Source organism: Anoplolepis gracilipes, chromosome 14, assembly GCF_047496725.1.
Source record: "Anoplolepis gracilipes chromosome 14, ASM4749672v1, whole genome shotgun sequence".
In the NCBI taxonomy this organism is placed as follows: domain Eukaryota; kingdom Metazoa; phylum Arthropoda; class Insecta; order Hymenoptera; family Formicidae; genus Anoplolepis; species Anoplolepis gracilipes.
Window position 1 is genome coordinate 1,577,610 of NC_132983.1, and position 13,588 is coordinate 1,591,197.

A 13,588-nucleotide genomic window follows, 5' to 3' on the forward strand; every position below is an offset into this window, starting at 1 on the left:
TTTTTGGATAAAAGACATTATTTTTCTATTGCAATACATTTGATGACAAAAAGACTTTCTTCTACACATTTACACAATAATCGAATGTAATTAGTTTCAGTAGACCTAAATGTTTTCTAAAATTAATAACTTCTCTCTTATATTAAAGGAGCATCCAAAATTAGGAACAATCGATTCCTCTTTGTTTCACAACTTTTGAAGGAATAATTATTTTACATTTTAGGATTATCATGATTAGATAATTGTTTCTAATTACTAATAATTGTATATTATGAAAGAGACTTGCTACAAAATTTCCCTTAAAATAAGAAAATATAAAAAAGTATTTTTTACAGAAGCAATATTAAGGCGTTTTTATTTTTTATTTAACATACAGAATTTAGAAATATATGCAAGTGTATAAATTTTCATTTCAGAGAAGCTGACCATATTTTTATTTATCTTGCGCTGTCTTTTTCTCATCTGGTGATTTCTTCAGACAGCACAAACGAATTTGCAAGAGTTCCACCAACTCCCAAATTCTTTACTGCAAACACGGAACCAGCCTGGGGTGTCTTCTCTCGCTGTTCTGCAGTTAAATTGTAGCCCGTAGTAGTCACGTACAAAGTATTAAGACGTGGACCACCAAAGGTGAGACTGCTTACGCCGACAGCTGGAATCTTAACTTTTCTCAACAATTGTTTTGTTCTTGGATTGACATGGATGACCTAAATAAAACATTTTCACAATTATATTAGACTAACAAAATCTATATTAAGTACTTTATATACTACATACATTAAATGTATTTAATTAATTGTCAAATTTATATATTTCTTTATATATTTATATAAATAAATTTATTATATTATTTATATATCAGGAAGTTCTAAAACGCTTGAAACATATTTAAAAAATTAGCATCTATAGAAAAATATTAATTTTATAAGGAAATATTTCAGACCGACGAAGGGACATTTAATGACTGTACAACAACTTTATCACATACAGCATTTCTTTTAAAAAATGATAATAATTATTTTTTTCTTGTAAAAAAATTTACTGTTTACAGAGAGTTACATAATAATGTCAAGATAATAAGTTTCTCATTGCACATTTAAATCTATGACTATATATATATATATATATATATATATATATATATATATATAAATATATATACTTACATGATGTCCGCCATTCACTGCTACCCAAAGATTGCCTTTTCTATCTATGGTCATTCCGTCAGGTACTCCTTTCATATTAGTTTTATTCAAGTCAAATACAATTCTCTTATTAGCTAAAAATATAAAAATTGAATAAATACATAGTCGTTGAAATTATTAGTTTCTTGAATATATATTTATTTCAATTTTCGGTTTAGTTTTTTATTTATATTTGCATAATGTAATTTTAAATGGAGAATATTATCAAATCTCTTACATATTGTCCCCTCCTTCGGATGATAATCGTATGCTACAATATGACGCGTAGGTGAATCAATATAATAGAAAGTGTTATCCTTCTTATTCCATGCTAATCCATTACTTATTGAAACAGGAGTTATTTCCTTTTCAAATTGAAGTGTTTCATTAATACGATATAATGATCCCAGATTAGGAGCTATTTGTCCATTAACTTCATTTCCCATAGTACCTATTGGAAAATATATAACTATATAATATATATATATTAAATATTGACTATAAATATTGACTATATAATTAATTATATAGTCAATATTTATTACATTAAGAAATGTATTTTTATTTCATAGTATTTTCAATTTACCAAGCCAGAATCTTCCAGATGAGTCTACTTTCCCATCATTGGTTCTTGTGTCAGAAGAAGAAGGTTCGATAGAAGTCAGCACTTTGAATGTTACATTCTTTTCATTTTGCTCTCCGTCCCAGCTGACAAGAATAAGATCTTTTCCAGAACCTGCTACAAGTTTATCAGTCGTACCATTCACAGTTACAACAACACTAACAGGGCCATGGTCTGAAGAAATATTATTTTAAAATCATAGTATTATGTAAACACAGTGAATTAATATTATATATATTTACAAAATATATTTACGGATATTTATAAAAAGGTGTAATCTTACCAACATAAGCACTGGTTACAACACCTGTTGCAGGGTTCAAGCGACGTATATACTGACCATATATGTCAACAAAGTACAACTTTTTAGTCTGATGGTCCCAGTGAGGGCCTTCAGAAAGACCAAAAGAATCCGTCACTTTTTCTACACGAATTCTCCTATAAATAAATAATAATAGATTGCATTGTACATTATGTCTCAAGTAACAAAGTAGTCAAAATGACTATTTTTGATGTCAAAATCACTATTTTTGTTACCTGGGATATAACTTAAAAACTATTAATTTATGCTTTACTTAATTAATTACATTTATATAGCTTATGGAGATGTATTTTATATTTTATGTAATACAATGTTCCTGATTTACATACTCATTATTATCTTATCGTGTTTTTTTTCTTAGCTTAATTAGCAATTTAATATCACAGTATCTTCAATCATTCGAATTAATTAACAAAATATTTTTATTTTGTAATATTGATAAACAAGACGAAACATGATATCAATTTAAACGAAAGACAAATGATTTTAATTGACATGAAATTTAATTTTTTATATCTATAAAAATTAAGAGCGATATATATTTAAAAAAAAAAGAAAAAAAAGAAAAAAAAAGAAAACTGCGAGAAAGCGCAGTTGAAAAGAATAAATCTGTGTCTATATTATATATATATATATATATATATATATATATATATATATATATATTTTATATATATTTCGCCGCATATTTACACTTTTTTGCACTTTTCTACATCTTTATTCCTCCTCGCTGCATTCTTATCGTTGAAAAAAAGATCAGATTTAGAAAGCGTGCGCAAAACGTAGATCTATTAAAGCGATGAATTGTGTAAAATACGTGGTTTATGTTACTTTGTCAGTTACGTTTGAGAAACCTCTTGCGAAGATAATCAAATTTAACGACAAAAAGTCGCGCCATGATTATACATGGATGAGCAAGTTCGGAATAAATAGCTGATAATAAAATTATTTCAACTTCAGCGTGATGCGGGATAAGTAATTCAAAGTGTATTCAAAAACAGGGCAACAATAAAGCTGATAAGTAAATGGACTTTTTGTGAAATATTCTGTTAAATAAGAAGTCACACGCATTAAAATTCTTCATATAAGTATTTTGAATAATACAAAAACATTTCATATTTTTACATATTTATATCGTAAATGAATTTTGTAAGAATTTCTCATACATTTAAATGTAAAATATTCTGTGAGATTTCTATAATTATTTAAAAAATATTAAGTAACTTCTCAAATTTTAAGAAATTGTAAGCAAATAAATAAAAATATCGCGTAAAAAATCGCACGTAATACGCATAATACAATAATAATACTGCATTTCTAATATATAATTGAATTCTTTTTTCTCTAGACAAGATAATAATGTTATTTCGATATTATGACCTTTAAAAGATGACACATTTTTAAAGCAGATATATAATATTTTAACAATAAAGTATTTTTTATAATAATATCTAACAGTGACATTAAAAATATTAAATTTATATATTGTAAAATGTAGATATGTAAATATAGATATATAGGTATATAAAATATGGACAATTTTATCTTCTGGAAATATTTTTATTTGCAGCTGATTTAATAAACACAGTCTATGATAATTTGTACTTCGATAAGATAATTTGCTCTCTTGAACTTGTTAGTTTTTTTTACAATTTATTTTTATGTAATATAATTTCTGGATTTTGTTACTACACATTATTTTTGAACACGCGGCACACTACTGAGTACATCAATTTTTTTAATTAAAAATGCGTGCACGATGCATTGATTTATGAATGTCACGCCCTTTCACTTACCTTCTACGCGCGAGGACGACGAGAACGCACAACAAGAATACGTATTTGTAAATTACTCTTCTCATGATGCTCTATATATCTCTCGTACTATTTAACTGCAAAGTAATGTTCTCTCTTTTAGATTAGACTAAAAAGAATGAATACAACTTAAATGCACCGGTCTATATATATGGACGTTCCTACCTTTACCGATTTGACCGAAACCTGATTGTCACCGCATTTTAGCGACGAACATTTTTAGTATTAGATATAAAATGGATTAATGTCATAATTTATTGTTTGTTAATAAATTATTTTATCCCGATTTTCTGACAATAATTCGTGAATTAAATTGCGCAATTTAATATTGTACAAAAATAAAGGATAGTTTTTTGAAGGAATTAATATTACTTATGACAACAATCTTTGACAAAAAAAGATTGCGATATAATTCATTATAATGATTTATCATTCAGTAAAGACGTATCAGTATGCTCAATCTTTTGTCATTAATTTTAGAAAAAGACACTTTTACCGGATGTTTTATTCCGTGTGTCTGTAGATAATATAATATATATAATATTATATAATACTATATAACTCGCAGGAATTTATTCTTTGTTTCTATTTCTAAATTATTTTTGTGTGGTGAACAATAACAAGATAAAATTTGTTAGCAACCATAATCGAATTAGATGAAATATTGTTGAAACATGATTTATTTATATATTTACAATTAGTGCAATAATATTAGATGCTTTCTTCAAAAAAATTATTTATTCAGATAATGTACAAGTAAGTCTCTTTCTATAAAAAATATCTAAGAGAAGATAAGTAAATCAAGAACAAATTTCGATAAACTTCAAAATTTTACGCGATTTGTAAGGAATTATATAAAATATCCGGCAATGATATAGTAATATCAAAACACTTGTTAGTATACCTTCATAAATATACAATTGTATAATAATATACAGATACAGATATTAAATTGTGCGTGTATGCACATGTATTCGTGTGAATAAATAAAAATAATATGGAAATAATATAAAAGTGGAAATGACCATTTAATGCAGCAAATAATTTGTTACACATGCCTTTGCATAAAATTAAAGCCCTTGACCGATATATACGGATACTCAATCATGCGAGCACTAGGAAGAGAGCAAGACAGTAGATTGCGTAATTTTCAATGTCATATTTGAATATGCAAATTATTCTTACGTACTACTAACGTTATTTATAATCACAAATACGCATGTGTAAATTTCCTACAAATATTAACACGTTTAAAACACTGTATAATTTATTTAGTTCATAATAATCTGATATTTCTAAAAATACAGAAAACAATTTGGTGTGGAAATATTTTAATAATAATAAATACAGGGTTGGGTAGTAACTAGTTAAATAGTTAAAAGTTAAGTTAATAAGTTAAAAAGTTAATAATTTTTAACTTAACTTAGTTAATTTTAAATGCCATAAACTTTAAACTTTACACTAGTTAATTTTAACTTAACTTATTAACTTTTTTTTTATATCAGTTAATAAATAATTTATTAATATCAAAGTCATATGAAAATTGATGATCGTAATGTATAAAATATATATATTTATATATATTAAAGCTATTTTATTTGTTTATATGTCGATTTATTATTAGATAAAGAATTATTAGAGTGCTTGGGAAAGAAACAAATTAGGGACTTTAGAAGAACTCTATTTAAAATTAACCAATAATTTATAAGTATTTATAATTAATATTATATTTTAATAAAAATATTTAATAAAAATATTCTGCCTTTTTCTTGTATTTTATATCTTTTCTTTTGTATTTTATACATATTTTAATAATATTAATTAATAATGTAATTTACCAATTAATAATATATAAAAAAAAATAAAAAATAACAAAAAGATAGTTTTTATAATTTATAAGAAAGAAAAATATATTTTCTACTTTTTTATATAGCTTTTTATTATAGCCTAAATTAAAATATCAATTAAAAGATTAATTATGCAAAAAATGTAGTTTTATATAATTAATGTTAACTTTTAACTTTAATTTTTAACTTTTTAACTTAACTTTTAACTAAGTTAGTTTTTGTTTTAACTTTTAATGTTAACTTATTTAATTTATTGCCAATTAACTTTGAACTTAACTCAGTTAAAAAAAAAAATTAACTTCCCCAACCGTGGATAATTATCATATGCACTTCTAAGTTCTTTATATTTACAAGTAAAATAGCGAAATTTAAATAAATGACTTGGTAAATGTTTACAAACTAAAAGAATTAAAAATAATTTTTTATTAAATACATTTTAAAAAATTGAGATTTTTAAACGTAAATTAAAAAAAATTTTCCCATTTTATTTATAGTTTTTATATCTAAAATCGTCTTAAGTGATTTATTAACCTCTCATTCAATCAATGAAATGATTGTATAGCATCTTAAGATAATCTTGAATATAAAAATAGAATATAAATATACAAGTGCAGTTTTTATATCTATAGTTAATTAAATCCAGCGTTAGATATAGCTCCTGTAGAATTTCCAAGCCGCCTATCACTATGCAACCCGTCATATGTTTCGAAAAAGCAATGACATCGAAATAATGATGCTGAGGGTGTGATTATAGTACTTTAAAAAAATTATTCTTTTATCATAGATTTTAATCTGGGGTAATTTTATAATGCATACTATCTTTTTTGTTTCTATGATTAGTTAACGATTTTTTCAGAAAAGAGTATAAACTCAATTATTATTAACTAAGAATAATAAATTATAATCGGCTATAGGGAGCAAAAATATCTCTATAGCTGATTATAATTTATTATTCTTAGTTTATATTTAAGAGAGCACTGATTTTATTTATTTAATTATTATTTTAACGTTTACAATTCTATTGATATCAAACTTGTATAAACTTTATTAGTCTCTAACCTTTCTTTATCTATTGGTCAAAAGAGATAAAGAAGAGTTAAATTTTAGTTATTTATAATTATTTTATTGAAATAACCTTCGGAAATATTTTTATTTATAGCGTATAAATGCGCGCCGCATATACCGCTCAGCATACGTTTAATTAATATTTTAATAATTATTGAGCAAATCGCAAAATGATAGAGGACTTTTATGTTTAGTTTGACCAGCTCTATCTGTCCTAGAGAGGCGATAATTACCCTATATACGCAAGTTTATACAATATGTTATATCTTTACAAAAAATCTTTACAAAAGAAAAAAATACGTCAAGTTAAAATCGATTATATGGCTCAAAAATAAATGAGATCAGTATAGACAATACGCAATAGTGTAAAAAATATATCAATTTTTTTGCATCAAAAATGTATCACTTGATGTAAAATTTATCGTAGTTTGAAACAGAATATGTTACAAAATTATTTTTTTTGTACTCGCTGTTCCCATCCAAGCTCTTTGGAAGAAGTTCCCTCCTTCTACTATTGTATTTTTAGAATCATAGTATTCCTCTATTCATTTTCCTTTAAATAAATCATTCCTAATTTATTATTGTAAATTTCTCCAATCAAAAATCAACCCAATATTTCCCTTTTTCAAATTTCTGATTGATGACCTTTGAATTATTGTAATCACACATACACACATACTCATACTTAATTATATTTATTAGAATTCAATTGATTTTGTTAATTTCATTATCTATCTTATTCATATATTATTTTAATTTTAAAATCATTTTTTTAATTTTTTTATTAAATTATAAATAAATGGATTTTAAAATTCTAAATTAATTAATGAATTGTTTAATCAAATAAATAATTTCCTTCACATCTTTTCCTCATTCCGAAGTCACACAAGATCCCATCCCGTGTAAAAGAGATTAAATTCTCTTATTAAAAAGGGACTATCGAATGAACGACTAAATTAGATAAGTAATAACGATTCGAGTGATCGCTGACTTAGTCTATAGTCCGTATGTTCATTTGATCTCGAGATTCTTATCAAGATTTCGGGTTTCAAAGTAAGTAAGTCACGCTCCACATTGACTCTTCTTTTCTTTGAGTTAAACTGGACGTAACAGTATGTTATATTAGTATATAAGAGTATGTTAAAAATTTAACACAAAAATTTCAACAAAAATACAAAATGTTTTTTACCGTGTACAATCTAAAAAGAAATAGGAATATTTTAAACAAAATATACATATAAAGCAGATTATACTTTTTCTGCGAAAAATATATATGCATTTTTCGCATTTCGATATAATTTTTATATATAAAATAATTATTTAATTATTTATATTTATTTTATATTATATTTACTTATTAAATTTATTATTTATTTATTATTTTTATTTATCTTCTTTACTTTATATATTTTATAAATTGTAATATTAATATTAATATTAATATTATAATTATAATATTTTATATATTTATTTATTTTATATTTTATACTTATTTTATTATATCTAATTATATCTTATTATATTTATTATATTTATTATAAATCGTCACACAAACTGTCAAAACATAATAATTTGACAGTTGCAGACGACACAAATGAAGCAAGTCGCATAACGCACTTCACAACGAGACAGCGAGACATGCGTTTTTTAGAAAGGGATTATATTTATTATTAATTATTAATTATTTATTTATTTATTTAGTTATTTATAGTTGATTTATATTTATTATGCTTTTATCAATAATGATATATAATTTAGCTCTTAAAATACATATATTTGCACATTCACAATCAATCAAACGAATGATTATATATAACTGTTACAAATGCACCTTTATGGGCAAAATCGCTCTGGATGTGTGCGTATGTACGTGTGACTGATCTGAATCTTAAATTTCTTTAAGATAAAAATGTACTTTTCGGGTATGAGATTTCGAATTCTCAAGATTGACTGCACCAATCATTTTCAAATTGGTCGCAATCGAAAGCTTATATAAGAAAAATGCTGTTAGATTTTTGAATACGATTTAAGTTTCTGAGAAATCTTAATCGAAACTTACATTACACAAAAATTCCGGATAAGCTATACGGCAGCGGCGCGACGATGTCCATGAAGATATTTCTTTATTTTATGAAATTTTTTTAAACTTGACGTCGCACCGCTACCGCGGGCGCTTGATAATATGTTTACGTAACATTCCAATATAAAAATACATTAAAAGAGCAATTTGGTATGAAATTATTTTAATTATCGTTATGACATTATATCTTCAAAACGCTTATTTATACAAGTAACGCAGCTTAAACAAATGACTTAGGCAAATTTACAAAAATTACTAAAAGTTAAAACAATATATAAATACAGGATTTCTTTATATACAATACATTAAAGATATTCAAGATTTTTAAACGTAAATTTTTTTACATTGACAATTTTTTTCAAAGATATAGATCATAGAATTTTTCAACGCCCACCGGTATGCAACCTGTCTTTCGCAACGACATCGAAATAATGCTGAGGATGTGACAGGCTCTCGGTGCAGATTTTACCAAAGATGTGATTACAGTATTTGTGATAACTTCAAAAAAAATTAAAATTCTCGTATCATACATTTTAACATGGGGTAATTTTATAATGCATACTATTTTTTCATTTTGTGATTAGTTTACAAATTCTCTCGAAGAAGGAAATAATATATAAATCTCATTATTTCACGTTTACAATTTCATATCAAAATTGAATAACAATTAAAAAATAATTATTCAATTACAAAGTTACGATTATATGTCTAGCCATCCTTTTCATTAAAATTACAAATAACATTTGAGTTATTTTATGTATTTATTACTTAATTTTTATATGACATAATATATTTAGATACTAACAAAAAAAACGAATTACTTTCTCAATAATTCTACTAGAGCATTTTTAATAATGAGATATTTATTTACCATAATACATTTGATAATACGATTTTCTTTTACACATTCACAATCGAATATAATTAGCTTTTATAGACCTAAATGTTTTCTAAAATTTGTAACTCCTCTCTTATATTAAAGAAACAGCAAAAATTAAGAATTATCGATTTTTCCTTGTTTTACAGTGTTTGTCAACTTTTTAAATAAACACATTTTATATTGTAAGATTATCATGATAAGATATAAGAATTTCCAATAATTCCATATTCTGAAAGAGACTTGTTACACAATTTTTTTAACATGCAAAATTTAAAAATACATATACATTTTCGGGAAAAGCAAAACAAGTTTCTATTCGTTTGTCTTTTTCTTATCTGGTGATTTTTTTTTTTAATCACACGAATTGCACTTAAACGAATTTCCAGGAACTCCACAAATCCCCAAGTTCTTTACTGCAAACACGGAACCAGCATCAGGAGTCTTCTTTCGTTCTTCTGCAGTTAAATTATAGCCCGAGGTAGTCACATATAGAATATCGAGAAGTGGACCACCAAAGGCGACACTGGTTACACTAACAGCTGGAATCTCAACCATTTTCAACAAATCTTGTGTTTTTGGATTGACAAGGATGACCTAGATAAAATATTTCCACAGTTATAGTAATATAATTTACAGTAAAGCTTTAAATATATGTATTTGATTAGTTGCCAAATTTATTTATATATTTATTTATATGTTAAACAAAGGCTCAAAGACGCTTGAAATTGATATTTTAAAAAAATTAGCATCTAGAAAAATATGAATTTTATAAGGAAATATTTCAGATCCCCCAAGGAACATTTAGTACAGCTTTGTCAAATATAGTATTCAGAATGTAAAAATAATAATTATTTTTTTTATCAAAAATTTACTATTTACAGTTACATAATAATATCAAGATAATAAGTCTCTCATTGTATTTGAATGACCATATATTTACTTACATGAGATTCCCCATTCACTGCTATCCAAAGATTGCCACTCTTATCTATGGTCATTCCGTCAGGTATTCCCGTCATATTAGTTTTCCTCAGGTCGAATACAATCCTCTTATTAGCTAAAAATATAGAAATTGAATACATAATTGTCGAAATTATTAGTTTCCTCGAATGTATGTTTATTTCAATTTCTGATTAGGTTTTTTCATTTATATTTGCACACTTTTCATTTGCGTAATGTAATTTTAAATAGAGAATATTATTAAATCTCTTACACATTGTCCCTTCATTCGAATTATAATCGTATGCTGCGACCTGATAGGTCGGTGAATCAATATAATAGAAAGTGTCGTCTTTGATATTCCATGCTAATCCATTACTAATTGTAACAGGAGTTATTTCCTTTTCAGATTGAAGTGTTTCATTAATACGATATAATGATCCCAGTTTAGGAGCGTTGCCCCAGTCGCCTGTCCGTCCATTAAGTTCATTCGCCATAGTACCTGTTGGAAATATAATTGATATATAGTCAATATTTATTACATTAAGAAATGTATTTTTATTTCATAGTATTTTCAATTTACCAAGCCAGAATCTTCCAGATAAGTCTACTTTCCCATCATTGGTTCTTGTGTCAGAAGAAGAAGGTTCGATAGAAGTCAGCACTTTGAATGTTACATTCTTTTCATTTTGCTCTCCGTCCCAGCTGACAAGAATAAGATCTTTTCCAGAACCTGCTACAAGTTTATCAGTCGTACCACTCACAGTTACAACAACACTAACAGGGCCATGGTCTGAAGAAATATTATTTTAAAATCATAGTATTATGTAAACACAGTGAATTAATATTATATATATTTACAAAATATATTTACGGATATTTATAAAAAGGTGTAATCTTACCAACATAAGCACTGGTTACAACACCTGTTGCAGGGTCCAATCTACGTATATACTGATTATATATGTCAACAAAGAACAACTTTTGAGTCCGATGGTCCCATTGAGGGCCTTCAGAAAGACCATAAGAATCCGTCACTTTCTCTACTGTCACACGATGAGCTTGCCTATAAATAAATGATAATACGTTAGATTGTATTATACACTACGTATAGTTTATGGAGATGCATTTAATGCTTTTTTATGTAATATAATATTTTTTATTTCCACCATTATTATTATTATCTGATTATGTTTTTTTCTTAGCTTTAATTAGCAATTTAATTTTACAGTATCTTCAAAATGTTTTAAAGTTTTTTACGGTAATAGTAGCAGTGACATCAAAAATATTAAATTTATATATGCACAATATGGATATAATAGATATTATATGAAATATGGACCTTATTATGCCTAGCAGATTTATTGTATATATTAAATATTTAAGTATTAATTTCTTACGGAATATTCGATACAAATAACGGTGTTTTTGCAGACAGAAGAAATACACTACACACAAAAATGTAAGGAACACTTTTCATATGTCAAAAAATGGGCCATTTTCAAAGTGTTGCAGCTCGGTGAAAAATCATCGTAGAAAAGTTTAAAAAAAAGCATTTTAAAGTTTGAAATTTCAACTTTAACGCGCTAACGATAGTTGCGAGGTGTCCCTAGCCGCAAAATTTAGATGAGCTAACAGAAACATTAAAACAAATGTAAAACTAAATTTTACTAAATTTTATTCAAAAGTGCTTAAACATGCGAAAACGACAAACAATAATTGATAAGAGAAAACGAAATACACGATATTAAACTCGCGCATGCGCACGCATGCACGCACACACACACGGACATACACGCGCGCATGCCGGCGATCTTTTTTCAATAAAATGTAAGGCTGATTTCAAAGTCATGTAATTCGGTCAAAAACAATCGTAGGAAAGTTTAAGAAAAAAAACATTTTGTAGGAAAAATGTTCTAGTTTAAGGAATTTAACTTAAATTTTTCGAGAAAAATTGTTTTAAAGAAATGCAGAATGTCAAAAATATATAATTTTAAGGAAAAAACAGTGTTTCTTTTTTAAAGCATTGGAGTAAGAAAATTAATATTTTTTTAAATTTTAAAATGCTTTTTTTTTTAATTTTCTTACGATGATTTTTCACCGAGTATCGACAATATTTCTGAAAAATACAGATTTAGCTTCAAAGTCACGTAATTAAAAAAATCGTAGGAAAGTTTAAAAAAAAACCATTTTGTAAATAAAACATTGCACTTTATGAAACCTGACTTAAATTCATCGAGAGAATTTTTCTTATTAAGCTGCAGGGTTTAAAAAAATACATAATTTTAAGGAACAAAACAATATGTATTCTTTTTTAAAGCATAGAATAAGGGAAATACTAAAATTTCTAAAAACTATCAATAGCGCGTTAAAGTTGAAACTTCAAGCTTCGAAATGCTTTTTTTAAAACTTTTCTACGATAATTTTTCACCGAGCTGCAACAATTCGAAAATAGCCCATTTTTTGATATATAAAAAGTGTTCCCTATATTTTGTGCGTAGTATAGAATAGATTATTTATTTTGACATTAGACGAAATATTATATTTTATACATGCGACGCGTTATTGTGTGTATCGATTTATAGAAATCCTTTTTACTTACCCGCTATACACTAGAACGATAAGAACGCACGTCAAGGACACATATTTGCACATTGCTTTTCTCATACTCTATATCTCTCGTTCTATTTAATTCGAAATGCTCTCTTGTAGGATAGACTTGAAAAAGCGAGTAAAATTTAAAGGCACTAGCTTGTATAGTCCGTATTTTAGTGACGAACATTTTTTAGCGTTAAATATACACAAACGATATGTTTATATAATATTCCGATATTA

At 25.9% G+C, this 13,588-nt stretch overlaps 2 protein-coding genes across 4 annotated transcripts; both read right to left on the minus strand.

Annotated features, from left to right (window-relative positions):
* Positions 1-312: 312 nt before the first annotated feature.
* LOC140673141 (regucalcin-like) lies at positions 313-8,928 on the minus strand. 2 transcript variants are annotated; one of them, XM_072905834.1, is made up of 7 exons: positions 8,914-8,928; positions 3,925-4,019; positions 2,090-2,244; positions 1,771-1,980; positions 1,423-1,635; positions 1,167-1,279; positions 313-707 (listed from the first exon to the last, which is right to left on the minus strand). In XM_072905834.1, the coding sequence occupies exons 2-7, from the start codon at positions 3,987-3,989 to the stop codon at positions 459-461; spliced, it is 1,005 nt and encodes a 334-aa protein (XP_072761935.1). In that variant the 5' UTR covers positions 3,990-4,019; positions 8,914-8,928; the 3' UTR covers positions 313-458. The 2 variants fall into 2 exon arrangements, with proteins under 2 accessions (XP_072761935.1, XP_072761934.1); XM_072905833.1 differs by lacking the exon at positions 8,914-8,928 and having other exon boundaries at positions 3,925-4,058.
* Positions 8,929-9,816: 888 nt separating this feature from the next.
* Positions 9,817-13,524, minus strand: LOC140673537 (regucalcin-like). 2 transcript variants are annotated; one of them, XM_072906519.1, is made up of 6 exons: positions 12,154-12,380; positions 11,656-11,819; positions 11,337-11,546; positions 11,028-11,255; positions 10,759-10,871; positions 9,817-10,408 (listed from the first exon to the last, which is right to left on the minus strand). In XM_072906519.1, exons 1-6 carry the CDS (start codon positions 12,231-12,233, stop codon positions 10,166-10,168), a joined length of 1,038 nt encoding a protein of 345 aa, XP_072762620.1. In that variant the 5' UTR covers positions 12,234-12,380; the 3' UTR covers positions 9,817-10,165. The 2 variants fall into 2 exon arrangements, with proteins under 2 accessions (XP_072762620.1, XP_072762621.1); XM_072906520.1 differs by lacking the exon at positions 12,154-12,380 and adding an exon at positions 13,356-13,524 and having other exon boundaries at positions 9,820-10,408.
* Between the last annotated feature and the right edge of the window lie 64 nt (positions 13,525-13,588).